The sequence below is a fragment of the Trachemys scripta genome, chromosome 9 (genome assembly GCF_013100865.1).
Source record: "Trachemys scripta elegans isolate TJP31775 chromosome 9, CAS_Tse_1.0, whole genome shotgun sequence".
In the NCBI taxonomy this organism is placed as follows: Eukaryota; Metazoa; Chordata; order Testudines; family Emydidae; genus Trachemys; species Trachemys scripta.
In genome coordinates, this window is record NC_048306.1 from 82011476 (window position 1) to 82033540 (window position 22065).

The following is a 22065-nucleotide window of genomic DNA, read 5'->3' on the forward strand; positions in this document are numbered from 1 at the left end:
GGACCTTGGTGACCAGTAGCCTTGTCCTGAGCTGCCCTAAACCTTATTCAGCAGTTCATTGTTACTTAGATTTATGTTTCAAGCAAAACAAAACTAAACACAATCAGGCTTAAAAATCCTGCTTTCAGTCATATTTGTAAACCAATTTTCTCATTGGTTACTAATTGTTTTTATTAAAAGTGAAGGAACTTTAAAAATTTAAGTGGCCTTTTTCCTTTTGTCACGCCTTTTGGACAATAAAAACCTGCCAATCAGATTGAGTTTCTGCTTCTCAAACAGTAGCTCAGTGCTGTGATTTATGGGTTTAGGATTTAGGTTGAACTCCTATTGAATTCACGGGGAAAATTCCTATTAACTGGAATGGGAGGTGGATTTGAGCTCTGTTTGGATTTAAACATTCCCTGACATGTTTTTGCTAAGAGAGATCTAAGGAATTTCCTCTACAAAAAACAGGGACTAATGCTGACTCCACAGTAAAGATGTTGGGCTTAAAGTCCCAGCTAGTGATTCCATTAATTATGAGATCTTAGCATTGTTCAGTGGTAGAACAAAAGGAAATGGCTGGAAGTGAGAACTCTTGGCAGTTTATTGTCCATGCCTACTTTTTCTTAATCAGAAAAGATAAGTACACAACAATAGGGACATACCTTCAGACTAGTTTTTGAAGGTTCAGTACCTATTTTTCAGGGAAAGTCCTGGGCATGTTGAAGAATTTACTGTTTTCCCCTCAGTTGCCATTAGGTGTTTGTTTTGGATTACAAAACATACCATGCTGGAGTAATAGTTAAACAGTTTCATCCAGGTTGGGGGAATATGCCTAACTCTAAATTAGGTGCTCACGTAACAAGCCCAAAGTTTCCCAAATAGTGGATTATGAAGGGAGCACTCAGTGTCATAGTATTCTTTCATATGTACAGAATAAAAACACAACACAGTGAGGGAAGAGATGACTTTAAAAAGAAAATGGAAAAAAAACCCCTCCAATTTGTGCAAGAAATATCTGCTAAAGCTTAAACTCTTTCAGAGCTGACTAAGTTTCTCCGTTTTGAGGGAGTTACAGTGGATTTCTGATAAACTGTTTCATTGAGGTGTGTGTGTGTGTGGGGAGGCTTGTTTTGTTTTGACATTAAGTTGTGCACACTTTGGGCGCGTTGTTGATTCTGTGACCCTGGCCATTACAGTATGCGATACTTTCTATAGCTAGGTATTGGCTATTGTGAAGTATAGGCTAAGATAATATATAGGCGACTGCCTTTAGCTTTTGTGAATTTGGCATTTGGAACTCCTTGAGGCTTAAGGTGTATGATTCATTGGAGGTGGTGGTTCTGTCTATTTTGCTCACTTATTGAAGTACCTTTGGATGCATTTGTAAATAGAAACATGTGTGGAAAGCTGGGTGACCTTGGGCAAGTCACTTCACCTCTGTGCCTCAGTTTCCCCATGGATAGCTAGTGATAATGATACTGACCACCTTTGTAAGGTACTTTGAGATAAATAAATGTGGTTAGAAATCTAAGAATAGGTGTTTAGATAAAGATTGGGGCAGGAATTGCTGTTTACTATATGTTTGTACAGTGCGTCCTGATTTGAGTGAGACCTCAGGCACTACTGCAATATAAATGTTTGTTAATAATAATAATAAAGTCAGCGTGTTGAAATCTGTTATTTCTTTCCTCGCAGGAAGAACCCAAAAGGCTGCAGCATACCTTAGAACAAGTTAGTGATGACAAATATTTACTTGAAAGGTACGTACGAAAAGATTTTGGAGTGGCTTGCACAGCATTTTCAGATAATGTAGTAAAAAATTGCTGTCACTCAAGCAATATTTTTTTAGTATAACGATTAGCGCACTGGACAAGATAGTTTGAAAGAAGTATATTGTTTGAAGATGCTACAACTATTGTCAGGACTGACAGTACCGGGAGCAGGTGTTTGAGCTGTACAAAGTCGAATAGCAACACACAAAAGGGGACATAGCAAAAAGTAATCACTTGCTTTAAATATGTACTCTTAATACAAGTTTGCTCTGTAACTATTGCCTTCTGAGGTATACTTGCAGAGGGTTTTTTTGTTTGGGTTTTTTTGTGTGAACATTTTATATTTCACTTGGAGAGATGCTGAAGAATTTTTATGGCTTTATATCTCACACCTAAATATTTGCTGATTTTCACATAAGGGAGGATAACTTCTGAAAACTTCTGCTGATTAAATGATGTAACTGGGTGTCAAACTCTCAAAATAAAAATGGATTTCACACTTGTGGAGTTCATCTTGTGAACTTGTCTCATGCCCAGTGACCTCGCTCATGCAATTAGTCCCATCCAAGCCAATGTCCCATTGTGTGAGTTCACCTCTATTCTTGAAATCTTCAGTTTTATCTTTCAGCATTTTTATGGTTTTCTTAAATTTATCACACTTTGCAGCATAAATTCCTTTGTCAACTTCTGTTGATAAGAATCTCTTTTCTCATTCTTGCATGACTTTTGCTACTGTAATTAATTTTCTTTATAGTATTTCCATTTTACTTGCCAGATTTTCAAGTATAGCCTCTGTGATGGAAGTTATACTTGTCACTGGTTTTTATGTCCATCAGTTTCTTCACCAGGCATATTTGTCTTTGGTGCTATAGCATCTGAAACTGAAAGATCTAGTGTTGAAGTCTGCATGCATCTGATTGCAGGATAGAGACTGTAATTTGGAATTCAATTTTTTTTTGGTACCCTTCTAAGCAGGGTTGGATGCTGTGTCGTTCCCCCGCCACCAATGGCATTTTTAAATAAGTAGCTCTGCTATGTACATGTCAAAATGTCTGAATATAGTTTCATAATGATTATAAAAATGTCAGCTGAAATAGATTAAAACATTTTTTTATAGCCATCAGATTGCTATGGATGTGGAGAATAATATCGAAAAATATCCTATCAACTTGCAGCCCCTGGAATCAAAAGTGAAAATGTAAGTAATTTTCTTCCAGACGTTCTTCCAGGTGTTGACTAACTTAAGCACATCAGTGGTTCTGCTGAACTGGTTAATGCTGTACTTGTTACAATTGTACCAATTTTGTATTTAACCATGTAAAATTGAGGGACTCTTTTAAAACCTGCCTGATAACTGTATGTAAAAGGAATTTGTACATCCCTAGAGGGAAAGAGAAAACAGAGACAGGGAAGAAGGCCCCTTGTATCATTTTTGAAACCTTAGAAAACTTAGTGTGCTTAAGTTTAAGTTGCCTCAAGTAGCCTCACTTGACCTTTTATGTGGCTTCCAAGATACAATGCAAGTTTACATAAAGAACATTATTCATAACTACATTTCACTTTCTACTGAAAAGCAAAGCTGAAACATTTTTAAGATATTAAAATATTAATACAATATTAAAATATTAATGGGACATGAGGTTTCAAATTAAAATCAAGTAGTATCATTTAGTGATGCAACTATTGACTAGATGCAAGAATATATATATTTACAGAGAATTTTCTAGAAGATAGGTATGTCTGGAAAATTTAATATCCTCCCTTTACTGAAAATGGAAATGCATCTCCATGTAAACGTAATGCACTAAACCATAAAACTGATTGAAGTGAAGAAGATATAAATGTTTCATGTATGAAATCACGAGTTTTAAATCATAATTTTTAACTACTTCAATAACACTCAGATTTTGAAGTCTTAGGCTACATCTACACTACAGGGAGGGGTCGATTTAAGATACGCAAATTCAGCTACGCGAATAGCGTAGCTGAATTCGACGTATCGCAGCCGACTTACCCCGCTGTAGGGACGGCGGCAAAATCGACCTCTGCGGCTTCCCATCGACGGCGCTTACTCCCACCTCCGCTGGTGGAGTAAGAGCGTCAATTCGGGGATCGATTGTCGCGTCCCAACAGGACGCGATAAATCGATCCCCGAGAGGTCGATTTCTACCCGCCGATTCAGGCGGGTAGTGTAGACCCAGCCTGAGTAGATTCTCTAAACATTTTCTGAATCATTGTATAAAGTCAAAACAAATGTACTTAGGTGTCTAATTCCAAAGTATCTACAGATTGGTGATACCATAATCAACACTATTTTGGGCCTAACCCGGGTTTCTAAGGACCTGGGTGTGACAGGGTTCCCGGGGTGCAACCTGGACTGTGGGAGTGCTGAGCCCTCCAAACCCAGCAACCTGGGTTGTCCCCCACACTGTGATGCTAATGTCAAGTTCCAAGCCTCTGGCAGGCACTGCTCTTACACAGCCATCCACAGGTAGGAACACAGCCAACTGAGTTACTCATGAACCATCAATAGGAAGGCTCCAGCCAATTCCCCCCAGCTCCCCACCCTGGCACCGCTGAACTGCACCATTTTGCACTGGTCAGAAGCCTAGCCAGTGTAAGCTCATTCGCCACTCCCTCAGTGTGGAATGGACATACACGAGGCTGTGTCGTCTGAGCTAAGATTCCTCAAGCACTTCATCCAAACCACAATTTTAGGCAAAATATAAAACAGTTTTCTTAGCAACAGAAAGAGAGATTTTTAAGTCATAACTAGCAGGCATAGAGATCAGCATTGGTTACTTAAACTGAATTTATTTTTGTTTCTTAAGTTCTAACTTAAATAGATTTAGCAAGTGTAGTGGGGTGGCTGCCCCATTCCTGGGGAACGGGGTTAAAAGCAGCCAAACTAGGCTGATTGGGGTTTCCCCTGGGAGGGGAGTCTCTCTCCAGCCCTGGAGGGAGAAGGGCTAGCTGCCTGAGAGGAAGGTACCTGAAGTGGAGCAATGCTGGGGAATAGGGCAAGGGAGCTGGGGAGCTCCAGCCTGGTAAAACCTCAGGCTGCAGGCCTTGTTGAAGGCCTACAGAGGTACAGGGGCTGCAGAGGTGCAGCCTGGGAATAGGCAAAGGCAGCAGGTCCTAACCCTTTGCCAATGATGAGTGGCCATTACAGACTGCAGTCTGCCCCAGTGAGCGGGGGCTAGATGATGACTGGCAGTAGCCACTGAGGCAAGGTGGGGGTTCACCTGGGAGGGGAGACCCAGAGAGTGGTACTGCTGGGGCAGAACACCGAGGTAAAGGGGCACCGGGGTCCAGGAGGGACCCGGGGCCTTAGGCATGCGAGGCACTGGCCAACAGAGGGCGCTCAGAGTGCTGAAAGAGCTAATTCCTGAGACGACCAGCAGGAGGCGCCGCACCGTTGAGTCGTCACTTCGCTACAGCAAGATTTGAATCAAGCAGTGTCTCATCCTAACAGATGGTACAGGCAGCCTACGTTTCCTCAATACACAGACTGAGCTCTTCCAACCCAGACCAAACTTCCCCACTCAGTCTTTTTCTTCCAGACGTTCTTCCAGGTGTTGAGATGAGGAAGGAGGCCAAGTGATGATGTCACTGTCTCTCTTTTATACCTTCTTCCAGCTGCTAGAGTGATCCTCACTGTGACACGGGGCTCAGTCAGTCCCCATTGGTCAAGCAGTCTCCATTGGTACATGCCTTCTGTAAGGAGCTTCTGGGAGATTGCATTGTTTTCTTGATGGGCCATCAACACCCATCTGACCAGTGATAGGTGCTCCTTTGTCCTTTCTGAAAGGTTGACTCTGAGTGTTTCCCAACCTCACAACATATTTCAGTAGTACTGATAGGGCCTTCAGTGGCAGGGTAGCCTAGTGGCTGGATCGTTGGTTGAGGGGAGGGTTGTTGGGGGACTTGATCCCTCCTTCTCCCTCAGGTCCTGGCCCAGGGTCCTGTATCGCTCAACCCCTAAACAGGGGAGATGGGTCTTTCTCCCAGCCGTGAATGGGAGTTGAAGGCCTGTTTTCCTGGCCTGCTCCCTATGCAAGCCCTTTTACTTTTGGGCGTGGCCCCGCTAGTCCAGTTGCCCCACAGTTGGGGCTTATCTGTAGGTTTTCCTTGGCAGGGGAAGATTTACTTGCCTCCAGTGGCTGCATTGGCAGGCAGGTTGCTGGTCTGTGCCTTCAGGCAGGCATACAGAGAGCTTCTGCCAGGCTCTCTTCCCTCCAGGCCTGGCATTGGCTGCAGGTATAATGGGGCAGGGCTAGCGGAACCATAGATGTTCTTTAACCACTGCTGTGCCCGGCTGCAGTCTCTCTGCTCCTTCACAAGTACATATAGCACTACTTCATAACTTCACATACAATAATAACACATGCAATTCAACAGGATATTAAGGTTCAACAGATCAAGATTTCTTAAATGATACCTCACAAGGCATGCATTGTATTGAACATATTATAATTGTATCACAGTAGTGAATATGGGATTCCAGGGTGCTACGTTAATGGATTATTCAAAATGCCTGTTGTTTTAGGGTCACTGTCCCCCATTTGTGACTGCAGCAAGTTACAAATGACACCAGGAGGATCTTTGTTCTAACAAAAATAATGAGCATGTCTTCATTTTTAGAAGACATCTTATTTTGAAATGAACCATTTCTTTTGCAATTTGTACTCCATTATCTTAAGACTTGCACCTGGAAATAGATGGTAGAAAGGTTTACTGGGGAGTAACACAGAAGACGATAGAAAATGATGAATTAATGAGATTGGCTTAGGTGTAGAGATGAAAAATAACGTGACCCATGAAAACTGCAACATCCTGGACTATTCAGGGGGAAGGAGAGAATAAACAGAAGACATACAAGGCTTAATATTAATTTGGGATGCTGTATAAACAGACAAAAATGAATAAATATGGAAGTATAGGAGTACTGCAGATGGAATTTATAGAACAAGTGGATGGTCAAAAATCTATAATATAATACTGCATCTTTAAATATTTGCTGCTCTGTAAATAAGAAGAACCTGAACCTAAACTCTGGCATTAATACATTCTTTCTGATGGAAGCATGGTACCATACTGAGCATGTGACACGGCAGTCCACCCAGTGTCTTGGGAAATAATCCAAAGCATGTCAGCAATGATTGCATGGCTTTCTCGGTGCTACCACTCATCTCATGTGACACTCCCATGTTTGGCAGCCCTGTCACTTATGCCAGCAGCTCAGCCTGAATATCATATATTTGGTGGAGCTTAGAGGAAGTGCTGCAGCTTCATCTGAGGCCACTGTGAAGCCAAGCTTCATGGTTGCCTCTCCCCTGGCTGATTTGTTTCAAAAATATCAACATGAAATATTTCATTTTTCCATATTTTAGGTGGATATTTTTACCAAAACAATTTAGCAAAATCTATATGAATGTATTAAATATTCTGGTGTTACTGAATTATATGCTGTTTGGTTTGGTTTAACAAAAAATATTTTGATCAATTTTTCCCCCTAGGTGTAGATATGACAAAGTAGATCCTGGAAATGTCCTTCCTTGCCAGTCTCTCCAACCCATTACTGCATGGTACTCCATAAAATACAATAAACAAAGGGCTATTTCACAGAGCTTGTGGTTTCTATCCCTACATTTTTCTCAATTGGATATAAAGTGGGCAGTGGGGGGAAGTGACATTAGATGTGAAGAGAGGTAAGTTAAGGAAATGCTCCCAGGACAAAGTGAGCAAAGTTCTGTAGGGCCCTTGACTCACATTCTAAATACAGTCATATAGTGGTTGGTTTTTAATTTCTGGGAACAGAAATTTAGAGTATGGTGAGGCTGCGAATAATTCACAACAGGAATGTAGTGCTGCCTCCCTGCCTTTCTATACCCTTTTCTGTTACTCCCCAGTGAATCTTTTCCATGTCTCTCTATACATGTGCAAAGTAATGGGTGGGAGGGAGAAAATTCAGCTCTTTGGAGGTGGATGTTTGGGAGGTTTGGTCTGCAGTCTTTGGGTGGAGGGGGGGGGAGTGTTTTCTGCTGGGATTTGAACAAATAGCCAGAAAATAAGGTAGGTCTTTTTTCTTCTCCTAATCTAAAATTCTGATCCAACAAAGCATTTAAGCACATGCTTAAGTTTAAGCATTATGAATAGTCCCATTGTCTTCAGTGGGATTCCCATATGCTTAAAGCTTAGCATGTGCTTAAGTGCTTCGCTGACCTGGGGTCTAAACATGGAGTTCAGGAGAAAGGAATGCAAGATAGAAAACTCTGGCAGCAAAAGGTGAATAAACTATAACAGTTTTTTTGCCTAGTGTGCATTTTTCCAACTTCTCATTTTTCTTCCACTTTAAAATTCCATGATGGGGGTGGAATTAAAGATAAATTAAGCTGTTTGGTTTTCTAACTGTAGACAAGACACTTTGCTCCTTTGTTAGTATCAGTACTTAAGAATTCCTCCAGACATTGCAAAAGATGTATTGTCAATAAGGAAATGGTATACAGCTAACTTCTCTCTGCCTCTCCTGTTATCGAACAAAAATCAGGATTTTCTAGAAATAGGAGTAATTTCTTTGGTCCTCTGATCATCACTGTTTCTTGTAGGCACTGATTTGTAGGCAACTGAATGTTCATATCTAGGCAAAATTATACCCAGTGCACTCTGTGTTCTGAGATTCCACTCTGTGTTCTGAGATCTTGCCACAGAATTATGCTTTGAAATCTAAGTATTCAGTGTTGTTTTTTTTAATTTTCTTGTTCTCACACCTGTGAATAAATCCTTAAGAACATTAACCCAATGTAAATCAATATTTATATCTCTTTCTGAGTCTGCAGGTAACCTGTAGGTAACAATAGCTGTGGGAGATGTGAACTGTTGCCATCTTTCTCAAAGGGTTATTAACTCTGAAACCTAAAGATCAGGGTATGACAGAGAACACAGACATAGACACAAGAATGAACTTAAACCAGCAGGTGGTCATTTATTAAATTGAACAGTAAGTGGGGGCTGACCAGGTGTTAATTGAGTCCCATGAGAGGTTAAATGGGTTCATGCTATATAACTAAGGAATTAGGGTTGGTCCCCTTAATCATGAGTTTGGCATTGCTGAATCCCACCACCATCATTGTGAGTGGGAAGGAGGGAAGATGAGGATAGTTCACGATCCACCACTACCTCCTGGCTTCTGTGCTCAGGTTTTTCACAGGAGCTGGGACCCTGAAGCCTATTACTCACACTAGACACCAGCTGCAAGTGGTACCTATATTGAACTTTCAGTTACCTCCACCCCTGCAAGTGATGCCCCTTACCTTTGTCTCCACCTACCACACCTCCAGGATGTTGTGATAAAAGCAGTAATAACAAAACAAAAACCCACCATCCAACACCAGTCTTGCTCAGAGGGAAAAATTTCTTTCTGATCCTAAGGAAGGATCGGGGGTTCTCATCAGACCTCCAGCAAGCCTGGAAAGGCAGCTGTGACACACCTACACCTCCTACAGGACCAGGTGGGTGGGGAAGCATCCAGGGGCAAGAATGGGTGCCTAGGTACTTGGAATGCTTAAATAGAGAGGGGATAGGAGATTTGGTGGAGCCAATCAGCTCCTTCATGTACCACTGAATTTACCAGTGGGTGACCAGGGAAGGAGACTCCAGCCTCCCCCACCCCTACCCACGCATGATCCCCACGTGCATTGTGGACAGGTGAGAAGGAGAGGGAACCTAGGTACCAGAGGTCACACACTCTCCCCCTGAACCAAACACCCAGGATGGCCACTCCCCTGCTGTTCTGATCAAACACACCCTTGCTGAAATAGAAGGGATATTTTAGAGGCACAAGCAGCTAAAGTGCTTATCACACAATCCAATGTGCCTCCCATGTCCATCTCCTCAGGTCCAAAAATCTTAATTGCCTTTGTACTCAGTACCTAAAGCCCCCAGCATTCTCCTTGACAACTTCTCTGTTGCATTTACATGTTGTCAATAAAAAAAGAACTTTGGTGTGCATCAAAAACTGAAAAAGTGGGGGAGTATAAAATAAATAAAACAAAATTGTATCGATTGTTTTATTAATTTTCACACCCAATTAAATTAAAACCTCCATTGTTTTAAATGCAAAAGGTGTTATCAATAGCCTGTTAGACCAGAACAACAGATAAATAAGGAGCATTACAACAGAATTTAGTACTGACTTTCTGTGGAGTACATAGATCATACCTTGCATGAATTCAAATATTTCACAATAAAACTATTACTATTCTAGATATTTTTAATGACTAATATTTCTTACAAATCTGTCTTCTCCCCCTACCCCCATAAATGCATAGTTGATATCACACTGCCATCTGGTGACAAGTACAGCAATGGAGATATAATTAGGAACAGGGAATCTGAGTATTTGAAATCATGCTATAAAAATAAAATTTCACTTAGAAAGCAAAGTCTTTTTCTTGTTTGTATTTGCTTAGCACCCAAAATCAAGTATATATTACATGGTACTATCATAAATTAAGATGTTAACAGTCCTGTTTGAAATGCCAATTCCTGTGTTTTACTAAATTTAATATGAGAACTGTATAAACTTGTTTCAAGTTGAACATTTGGAATGAAAAGCTCCTAGTGTAACTGTGGAAGGAGGAGTCTGCCAGTGTGATGCTTCTCTTCCAAAGACCTATTCAGCCTTAACTTCTGACTTTAGTTTTTGCTAGTTTGCATCAGAACCTTAAAGTGTGTTGTGTATGACTCTGTCCTGCTGGTGTCCTGGCTAGGTAAAATTACAGCGAGAGATGTATATGTTGAAAAAAAGGAGAAATTACTGCAATGAGAAAATGCCCAGGCTGATCATACAAATTATCCAGTAGAAATGGACTAAGCTCATATTCACACAGGGTCATATTTTTCCTTTTCTGCACAAAAGCTATGGGAAGTTACATGTTGTAAGGATCACAGAGCCACAGCATGTTCCAGGAGTGCCCTGACATGCCCCCAATATGTTGCCTCCATGGAAGGGGTGGCATAGAGCTCTAGCTCTGTGACAGCTGAAAATGCCCCACTTCCAGATAACTCCTCAGTTGCTTATTTAAGACAATCTTACGTCCCCTTTGTCCTCCTTCAGCAGCACAAAGTGGATTCAGTATGGGCCAGGATCTGACCTCTGATATTCTAATTGTGTCTGTATCGTAATCTGCAGCAAGATTGACAAATAAGCTTCTGAAGCCCATCTTTTCTCTGATGAAACAGGTGTTTACTTATTACAACCTATTTAAGATGTTTTAAAATTTTTGATATAATTATAGTCTTCAAGGAGTCAATCACTTTTGTAATTCTATGAATTCCTAAACAATTCTTGTTTCCTGTTACACTTTTAAAGTGCACAAATATTTCTGCTCTATCGAATATCTTTGTTAGAACTGATTGACTAATGCAAATGCCCTATATTGAATAGTTGTTTGGGTCAACCATGTTAGTATATTTTTATTGTTTGCTTCTCTGTGGGCATATGTCTGAATGTTTTTTGGGGGTGTGAGTGGCTGTTCTGGGCGTGAATGCTTGAAGTTACATGTGAACAAGCGTGTTGTGTATGAATATGGGTATCCACTATTCCTCTCTGTTTATTAAGTCTCAGTTAGCCAATCAAGGAGCAGAAACCATACCATTTGACGTAGGTAGCCAATAGCACACTACAAATAACAAAGACATAGTGGATAATATAAGAACCCTCTATAGATTGTTATCTGTTCTCATAATGTATGTTGAAAAATTACAAATAATATTAGTAAAAGCTTATCCATTCAGAAGTAAGTCACAAAGCAAAAAAGGGCTAAATACATTGAATACCTTTTTGCTAATACAGTGCACCTAGCTTTCCCCACAAAGAAAGTCTCCTAGATCTTTAAGAAGTTGTGCTGGATGGAGAACCTGTTGTTTATACATATTCACCTTTATTTTGAATTGCAATCAGTATTCAGCGAGCATGGCGCAAATATCTGCAGCGTCAGGATTTGCCGCACCAGGACCACCTGGAGAAGCGCAGTCCATCACCACCTTCCTTGTCATCTGACAAAATGAGCAGTTCAATCAGCATGAACACTTTTTCTGATGGCAGCACTCCTGTAAGTACAGTTTCTCTCTACAACTACTTCTTTGCTGGGTTCACCAGTAGGCATTGATATAAACGAACTATTCATGTCAGGTGGGGGGAATTTACTATTAAGCTTTTGACTGATTACAAAGTAAAATCTTTTAGAGTGACTGAATTTCATGGTTTCTCAAACATGCATTAAGGCAAAAGTGTTTAAACAAGTAAGATTGCAATTGTGCATCAGACCTTTTTTCCCTGAGCCACACAGAACAATATTGATTGCTAAACATTTTAGGTGATGATAGCAGCCACTGAAGGACAGATTTTCATTGATATTTTGTTCTCCTGAAAAAAGTATGGATCCTTAGTTAAGCATATCCTCAGAGTTTTGTGTTTGTGTTCTCTGGGAGAAGGTGGAAACTTGGTGCTGTTCTGCAATATAAATGTGATTCCCATGCTGCTCTCTAGAAGAGGTATATAAGCCAATTTAATGATCATAAATTATAATTGGCTCCTCTCTTCAGGGGAGATTTTACCCACTTTTCTAAAATTTGGTAAATCAGAGAACCAAATGCAATATCTAGCACTCAGGAACATTATGAAGATTGTGACCATCTCTGGAACTCTTTGGATCTAAAAATAAATGAATCAATCATACTGATCTATAACCTGTTCAAATCTGTGACAGATTACATTGATTTTGATATAACTTTTACTTAACCGATTCAGAGTGAAAACACAAAAAATACAAATAGGTTCCAAAAACATGCAGGAGATTGTAACCTATCATGCCATGCCAGGCCTTTCAAATAGATCAAGGCAGGGGGCATTCTAGCTTTTGGCTGTAATGTTGTCCCCTAAATAGAGGAAAGTATATATTGGTCAGGTACATTGTATATTGCTTATTGGGCCAGTAGGAACAGTAATTGGTGACCTCAAAATTCACTAACAGACTGGAAAAACAGTTCTTGCATATCACAAGTAGATGGAAGATACTTAGCCATACTCCATACGTGAATTGATACTTGTAAGTCTAACCATGACTAGATTTGGTAAAATTTAAGTCTGGAAATCAATTTATATTTAGGTCTCCAAGACTCTGAAAATCCAGCAACAGAATTTCGTATAATCTGCTCCCTTTTGCACAGAAACAACAAAATACTATAGTATTAAGCACACAGCTCTTCTGAAGGGCCCTTTTTAGCCCATCAACTATATTATCCAGATAAACTTAAACTAAAGAAACTGTTTCCCCTAGCCATTGTCTTCTGTGACACCATAGTGGGTTAGGCTATTTTAAACTTGACAGTGTTCAATAAAATATTACTGTTTTATTTTTGAATGTTTTCTATTCATACATAGAGGCCACTTTCTTTGTATGAAACCATACTGCAATATTGAGTTCTGAATGTAATATAATATGCACTAAATGGGTTATTATCCCCTAATAGATAAAACAAATGTAGATCTAGTTTGTGAGACACTAGAACTTCACTGGATATTTTATATAGCCTTTTCTTGATCAGGCTTTACTATTTGCTGAAATACCACCAGATGGCTCCCTTCTTCCACACAGGAACACTTCTTTCAACAAAATTAGCACATTTTGAATTTTATTATTTTATGTGGAAAATGAAGCATGGATACTAGTGTTGCTTTTAAAGAAACGCTCACTTCAGGAATTCCAGTCCTCTGTAAACTTGCCAAAGTTAGAATAAAGAAAGAGCAATAATTTTCCTTGACTTCTGATAATGCTAAGGCTCTTCTATTGTCTCCCTTTAAAAAAATGGAATCTGTTTTCTGAAGGTGAAGGACTAGCTGTCTATCTTAGGTATAGTACTTATAAGGACCCAATTACCAAAAAAAGAACAGGAGTACTTGTGGCACCTTAGAGACTAACAAATTTATTAGAGCATAAGCTTTTGTGGACTACAGCCCACTTCTTCGGATGCATATAGAGTGGAACATATATTGAGGAGATATATATACACACATACAGAGAGCATGAACAGGTGGGAGTTGTCTTACCAACTCTGAAAGGCCAATTAAGTAAGAGAAAAAAACTTTTGAAGTGATAATGAAGATAGCCCAGTACAGACAGTTTGATAAGAAGTGTGAGAATACTTACAAGGGGAGATAGATTCAATGTTTGTAATGGCTCAGCCATTCCCAGTCCTTATTCAATCCTGAGTTGATTGTATCTAGTTTGCATATCAATTCCAGCTCAGCAGTCTCTCGTTGGAGTCTGTTTTTGAAGCTTTTCTGTTGTAAGATAGCCACCCGCAGGTCTGTCATTGAATGACCAGACAGGTTAAAGTGTTCTCTCCACTGGTTTTTGAGTATTATGATTCCTGATGTCAGATTTGTGTCCATTAATTCTTTTGCGTAGAGACTGTCCGGTTTGGCCAATGTACATGGCAGAGGGGCATTGTTGGCACATGATGGCATATATCACATTGGTAGATGTGCAGGTGAATGAGCCCCTGATGGTATGGCTGATGTGATTAGGTCCTATGATGATGTCATTTGAATAGATATGTGGACAGAGTTGGCATCGGGCTTTGTTACAAGGATAGGTTCCTGGTTCAGTGTTTTTGTTCAATGATGTGTGGTTGCTGGTGAGTATTTGCTTTAGGTTGGGGGGTTGAATCATTAAGAAGTTTTGGGAATTTTGGGGCAAAATGATCAGATTAATTTCTTCCTCTAAACCAGCTGCTCTAATTTACTGGGTTGAAATTTTCTTCAGTCAATCATAGCACAACTTTTATTTCTAGTGGGTTTTTATAAGGTTGTTTTTTTTAAGATTATTTGGTTTTCATAAGCTTAGGAAAGCCAGTAAAATTGAATTTGCCGGAGGGCAGTACGATGTGCCTGACATGTAATCAATCATTTGATCACTACTTATTGATCTATGGTGATGTGAACCCTACTTAACTGGATTCTGATCATGAACTATTCATATGTATAGGGCTTCAGCGAGCTGTGGCTTAGTCTAGTTTGCTGCGGATAACCATATTGCATTTTGTCTCTGAATTGAATCTGTGTCACTCTGAATCTCAGCAGCTTGACAAACCATTGATTAAAATGCCTTTAGTTCTATGCAGTGGCACTTGTTTTGAACCAGCTACCTGAATTCATGTATTCAGAAAACTCTTGCTTTTAAAGTGAAGCACTGATATGAAACTCATGCTATAGAAAGGAAGCTATTAGACGGAGGAGGAAACTCACAATCTTTGAAGAGTTAGAAACATAACTTTATTATCACTGCTCTTCCCAGGTACATGTGTTTGTTTATTTGTTTGAGAAAAATGTATATAAAAACTGTGTGCATTGACTGCATCCTCCAGCCCTCATACCTTGCATGTCTTCTTCAATACATTATTTAAGAAAGTATCCACAGAGGGCAGTGAGCTGGCTATACATGCAGAAGACACTATGTCCCTGATGTTAAACAAATAATACTCTTCCTCCTCACTAAGCCAGTCAGCAGGCTTTGTTTATATGGCCTTTTGCCACTGGAGCCAGGACTACTTGTCTCAATGGCATTTCAATACCATTGCCTCCAGGTGTGCCCTCTCCTTCTTTTGGCTGGCTTGTAGGAAGCAGATGGTGCTAAAGGCCCCCATTTATTTTTTGGACTGCTGCCATCTTTGTCCTCATTTCTTTTGGGACCAGGACTGGCTAGAATGACAATTAATGAAAGTAAAGGCTTACCTCTAGGGTTTAAGAGTTTTAGTCACAATAACTTTAGTTAAAACTTAAAGATTATAGGTAGCCAGATCCAACCTTTCTGCACTTATAATTAAAGACTGCACATTTTAATGAAATTGGGTATGCAATGTACTTCAAACTTTGCAGGTTATTTACTCCTTCATACAAAACATATGTGAATGGTGCACATGCATTATGAAGAGAGGCTATGTTAACATTTTCTGGCATGCAATGATTGTGAAATCACAAACTATCTAACTCTTAGTTCTTGGATCTATGCAAACAGATATAGTGTGAATGATTTATGAGGCTTGATACAGAAATATTTGAACAGTTTCCTATGTATTGGAATTTTTTATATTTAGCAGTATACTTTGTAGTATAATGCCCTCCCCCATCAAGAAATCTACTTAATTGCCCCCCCCATCAAATCTACAAGTTTAATTTTAAAATCTTACTATACATCCATTTGTCTCTAGACACAGCACAAAAGAACTGAATTTAAAACTTTTCACAGTGGAAAGCAACAATAATCTTCTATCAACCATACACCCCAAAAAGGAACATATCAGAAGTGTATGAAAAGAAAATATTTCCATAATTTAGCAGCCTGTCAGGAAAAGGATCGCCACCCCTGCCCCGCCAACCAAAAGAAAGAGAGAGAAAGAACGTTATGCTTGTTCTGAGGGCTAACAGTCTCTGGCAGGCCTGATTTAAACCTAATGATGATAAATGGTAATGATTGCTGCTTAAATAGAATGATAATTCTACTTAATTGGAATGCCTTCAAGTGACACAGGCATGCTATGCCAGGGCTGCCAAGCGGGGCACCCTCAGCTGGAGATGGGCAAGCAACAAGCCTCCATGAGATGGTCCAGCAATGTCAGCCTTATTGCAGCTCTGCGTAATCTCCCCAAACCACAACTTTTACTGTTATAATAGATTCTGTTGATTTGAGGTTGCCACTTTATTTAGGAGGAAAAGCCATCTGCAGTGGGTTTCTCCATTAGGCAGCATCTATATTAAGGACCAAATTCAGCCATTCCAAGTAATTCTGGTTTACGACCATGGTTCTGATTCCAGCTGTTGTAGGAAAATAAATGTACTTCAGAATTCTTAAAAAATCAGACCCATTTCAAAACCTCCAGTGCATGGCTAAGATCTTAGTGATATAATCACTGGACTTTGGCTCATTTCTGTCCTTTGCAATTACAGAACATTACATCATATTTACAGCAGAACTTCCATACAGGAGAATGCATGCTTTAACTTTACACTGCATTTGCATTTTTCAAAGAAAAACCTTAAACTACTGAAATTATACACCTGCATATCTCAACTGGGAAGTAAGTGTTGACTATGGATTTCAAATGTATAATCCTCCTTTTCTGCCATATAATGTAACAGATTCTAACTTAATTCAAATATAACTCCTTAGTTATGCCCCAATAAATGTAGTACTGCTGTAAGTGTGTCAAAGTCCAGAATGTCACTTCTTCGAATTTTATGGACAAACTTGGACAAATTTTTGTTGTTAGAATTCATCTAATTTTGTACATTTATTTATTCTTTTATTTCTTTTTTAAAATCTTGTTCCTAAATCACCACTCTGTTCACTGTTCTTATGCCAATGATATTCCATTCACTTTACCCATGGTGGTGTGTTGTGCCTGTGTATGGTAGTAAGGTCCCATCCTATATGTCAGACATTCTTTCTGTCTTTTAGCCACCTCCTTCTCCAAAGCTTACCTTGTTATCGTAACGTTGGGCAGGAGTCCTTGTGGGAGGATCCCAACCAAGCCCTTCCAGGTTGCTTGTATAGACTCTCATTAACAGCACTGTTATTGTACGACATACAAGTCCTTGACACTTTGCTACCCCTCCTATTCTTGGGAGGTGGCTGCCATCTTTTTGCCCTGTGAACCGTGCCAGGAATGTGGAAAACTCAGTTAATCAGCTATGTGGGGAGTGGGGGGAATCTCCTCCAAAAAAGGATGATGAGACTAGCTCTGAGTATCACCAGTACTCTCCTACACCTGCCTTAGATACCTTCCCCCACCTCTTCCAAAACATATGATTTGATTTGGTCTGACTGAAGTACAGAGACAAAACTCCCATTGATTTCAGTGGAGCAAGATTCAGCCCATACAGATGGTCAGGAAGGCCAGAGGGAACAATGGATCAAAGTATGAGAGGCCTCCCACAATAAGGCCTCTGACACTCCCTACCTTAATTATCTTTGTAAGATGCGTTTCCTGGAAATTAAGTCTCTTAATAAGAAACCACAGGTTTTGCAGAAGAGATTGCAGACATGTTCAAAGACTTCAATAATTATAAATTACAATCTTTTTAGCATTAACGTTTGTATTAATGAGTAACATTTGGGAATTATAGCCACGAACTCATTATAGCCATACAATTAATAACTTTAATAGGATACAGAAGAGTTCATAACTGATTTGAATGCTAAAATAATGCAGGGGGTGAGATTGTCAAAGGATCCTAAGGGAGGTATGCACCCAGATCACAGTGAAATTTGATAGGAATTCAGAGCTTAACTCCCTTGAGCTCATTTGAAAATCCCAGTCACTGTTAGAAACAATTTTTTTTCTGGGTTTTGGCAGAAAAGTGGCACACTGGGGAGATGGCTTGAAGGAAGGATATGGGAGTAGGATGAGAGAGGGGGATTTTCTGCTAAGACTCTTCTCTCATAAATCTATTTGCATTCTGATTAAGAACTGCTTTTGCCAAACATGTAGATGTAATACTTGATTTTTTTTCTTATTAGTTGGATAGGACCTACCATTGAACATCTGACAGATTATTGTACTGCAAACACATCGATAATGCTTGAGCAATCTTCCAATTTGTAAAAAAAAAATTTAGCAGCAAAATACAAATTAAAATAAAGTTTGATTAAAAAGGGTAATTATCCTTAAAATAAAGCATTGCATCTAAATAATTTGTTTCTCTTCACTGCAGAAACGGGTAGGTAAACAGTTCTTTCTATGAAAACAACAAGGAGTCTGGTGGCACCTTAAAGACTAACAGATTTATTTGGGCATAAGCTTTCATGGGTAAAAACCTCACTTCTTCAGATGCATAGAGTGAAAGTTACAGAAGCAGGCATTATATACTGACACATGGAGAGAAGGAAGTTACTTCGCAAGTGGAGAACCAATGTTGACAGGGCCAATTCAATCAGGGTGGATGTAGTCCACTCCCAATAATAGATGAGGAGGTGTCAATTCCAGGAGAGGAAAAGCTGCTTCTGTAATGAGCCAGCCACAGAAAGGAGGCCCTTGAAGAATTCCGCCTGGACTTCAACAATTTCCATCCCACCATCAACCTTAGCCGGGACCAGTCCACACAAGAGATCCACTTCCTGGACACTATAGTGCAAATAAGTGATGGTCACATAAACACCACCCTATACCGGAAACCTGTTGACCACTATACGTACCTACATGCCTCCAGCTTCCATCCAAGACACATCACATGATCCATTGTCTACAGCCAAGCCCTAAGATACAACCGAATTTGCTCCAACCCCTCAGACAGAGGAAAAACACCTACAAGATCTTTATCAAGCATTCTTAAAACTACAATACCCACCTGGGGAAGTGAGGAAACAGATTGACAGAGCAAGACGGGTACCCAGAAATCACCTACTACAGGACAGGCCCAACAAGGACAATAACAGAACACCACTGGTGATCACATACAGCCCCCAGCTAAAACCTCTCCAGCGCATTATCCACGATCTACAACCTATCCTGGAAAATGATCCCTCACTCTCACAGACCTTGGGAGGCAGGCCAGTCCTCGCTTACAGACAACCCCCCTACCTGAAGCAAATACTCACCAGCAACTACACACAACACCACAGAAACACCAACCCAGGAACCAATCCCTGTAGCAAACCTCGTTGCCTACTCTGTCCCCATATCTACTCTGGCGACTCCATCAGAGGACCCAACCACATCAGCCACACCATCAAGGGCTCATTCACCTGCACATCTACTAATGTTATATATGCCATCATGTGCCAGCAATGCCCCTTTGCCATGTACATTGGCCAAACCGGACAGTCCCTCCACAAAAGAATAAATGGACACAAATCGGACATCAGGAATGGTAACATACAAAAGCCAGTAAGTGAACACTTCAATCTCCCTGGTTGCTTTATTACAGATTTAAAAATCACTATAATTGAACAAAAAAACTTCAGAAACAGACTTCAAAGAGAAACAGCAGAACTAAAATTCATTTGCAAATTTAACACCATTAATCTGGGCTTGAATAGGGACTGGGAGTGGCTGGCTTCCGTGGAAACAGCTTTTCCTCTCCTGGAATTGTCACCTCCTCATCTATTATTGGGAGTGGACTACATCCACCCTGATTGAATTGGCCCTGTCAACACTGATTCTCCACTTGCGAAGTAACTCCCTTCTCTCCATGTGTCAGTATATAATGCCTGCATCTGTAACTTTCACTCTATGCATCTGAAGAAGTGAGGTGTTTACCAACAAAAGCTTATGCCCAAATAAATCTGTTAGTCTTTAAGGTGCCACCAGACTCCTTGTTGTTTTTGTAGATACAGACTAACACGGCTACCCCCTAGTTCTTTCTATGCTCTGTGCCTGAAAATTCTGCATTTCCCCCTGAAGTAGGTGGTCTAATCTGTAAATATCAAAACTACTTTGTTTAAAACTGATTCTTTCTAACATGCGATTAAAAAGTTAGGGCTTGATAATGCAACTTTAGCAACACAAGTTGACTTTATTCATGGGAGTCATCCATTTGAGTTCAGTAAGTAATAACTTCCTAGATAAATAAGATTAGAATGACCTTTAATTACCTTTCTGGAGGCTAGTCTCTAGGGGCAAATGTGCTCCTAGAGAGGCTAAACCCTTTATAAGTTTTTCTTTGAGAAAAATGTTAATGCCAAACACTCTCACAAAGAGCCTTCCTTTACATATGGTTGCAGTTGTGACCTGTTTTACTGATGACATCATTCAGTGTCATGTGGCTCTTTAAATGGTTCAGCCTCAAAGACATAATCTGTCAGAGCCACGGAGAGCCTGCTTTCTGCTGTGATAATCCTCAATAGGCAAGCAATGGCTGGTGTGAGACATACCTGTGTCCAGAGTTTTTCCTAGCATTTGTGGGGTATCCTGGATTATTTGTATTTCATTGTAATTTGAAGCACTGGCATGGGAATAAAATAAATTTGCTTCTTTGGGAAGAAGCCGCTTGTTCTGTGCATGATTTTAAATTAGTTGTCTGGCATCATATGTTCCAACTCAGCAGTTGAGTCTGTGCTCTACAGTTTCTGTGGTGGCAAGTGACAAAACTCTATAGTCTATAGGTATTCCAGTCTCCACCTTTTTGTAAACACTCCAAGATTTCTGCTGTCCAGTCTCTAGGCCTTTTCAGACTACCTCTTGAGAACAGAAAGGTAACAGTAGCCCTTTTGATTTTTGTGTGTGTGATTCTTCAGATAAGTCAATTCTACCGAATAGCAGCTTATGGATTTCTCTCAAATCAAATCAGAGTAAACAATTATTTACTCTCAAATGGGCAAGGCTTGCACTCTTCAGTACCATGGACAGCTCTGGACAGCACACAATCATGTGGAAGTATGGCCTGGACAAATATTCGTATAACGTAAATTTTAAAAATATTCCTATTTTAATTCCCTAGTGTGTTTACATACAGATGAGTTCAAAACAAAATGACATGCTTTCCGCAGCATCTGGCATTAAGGATTTCTCTAAAACTCTGAAATAAGATACAGTGGGTTTAGTAATTATCTGTAAGAAGGAATATAAATGTTCACAAACCAGAATTTAACAAATTACTGCATTTTAATATGATTGTGTTCCCCATTTAGTGACTTCATTACTGCCTAGAAATACTTAAAAACATGATTTTCTGCAATAGAATAATGCTTCATCTGATATTTGTGTTAGTGTAAAAATAATTCACTTTTTGAAATGGTCATTTCTTAGACATTATACATACAAGAATGGAATTAGTGGAGAATACCAAAAATAGAATCTAATGTTTATAGCTTTATAAGCAGATGAAGAGTTTCTGATTCACAGTAATTGTCACATTTAATATAGTCAGTTCTTTGACTTTTGTTTATGTTGCAGGAATAACTTCTAACATTTTTAGCAAAAATAACGAAAAATACAGCATCTGTTTTAAAGTAACATAAGATGCCTCTGTAAACACATGATTCTTAATTCTTTGTATAAAACTATTCTGGGCAGTAAGAATATGTGTCTGTTACTTAAAATATAGTAGACCGTATTTGATGATAGAACAAATAGAAACTAGGAGGAAAGTATTTTGAAAAAATAGTTTAATGGTCAGGTAGAATGGTTCCACACAATGGATGATACAGAGAGTAGCACAGATACTTATGCAACTCTGAGTATTCATAATCAGGATACGTATCAGATCAAATGTCCAATTTTGTAACTGCGGTCTTTTTGCACAGGT

The 22065-nt window shown here is 39.7% G+C and overlaps 1 protein-coding gene across 1 annotated transcript in view; it reads left to right on the forward strand.

Moving 5' to 3' along the window:
- Positions 1-22065, forward strand: part of IQCJ (IQ motif containing J) — a 158928-nt gene that overhangs the window by 85809 nt on the left and 51054 nt on the right. Inside the window, exons 3-5 of the mRNA XM_034780530.1 lie at positions 1672-1745; positions 2875-2955; positions 11722-11872. Of these exons, the coding sequence (XP_034636421.1) occupies positions 1672-1745; positions 2875-2955; positions 11722-11872 (306 nt within the window). The remainder of the gene's footprint in view (positions 1-1671; positions 1746-2874; positions 2956-11721; positions 11873-22065) is intronic.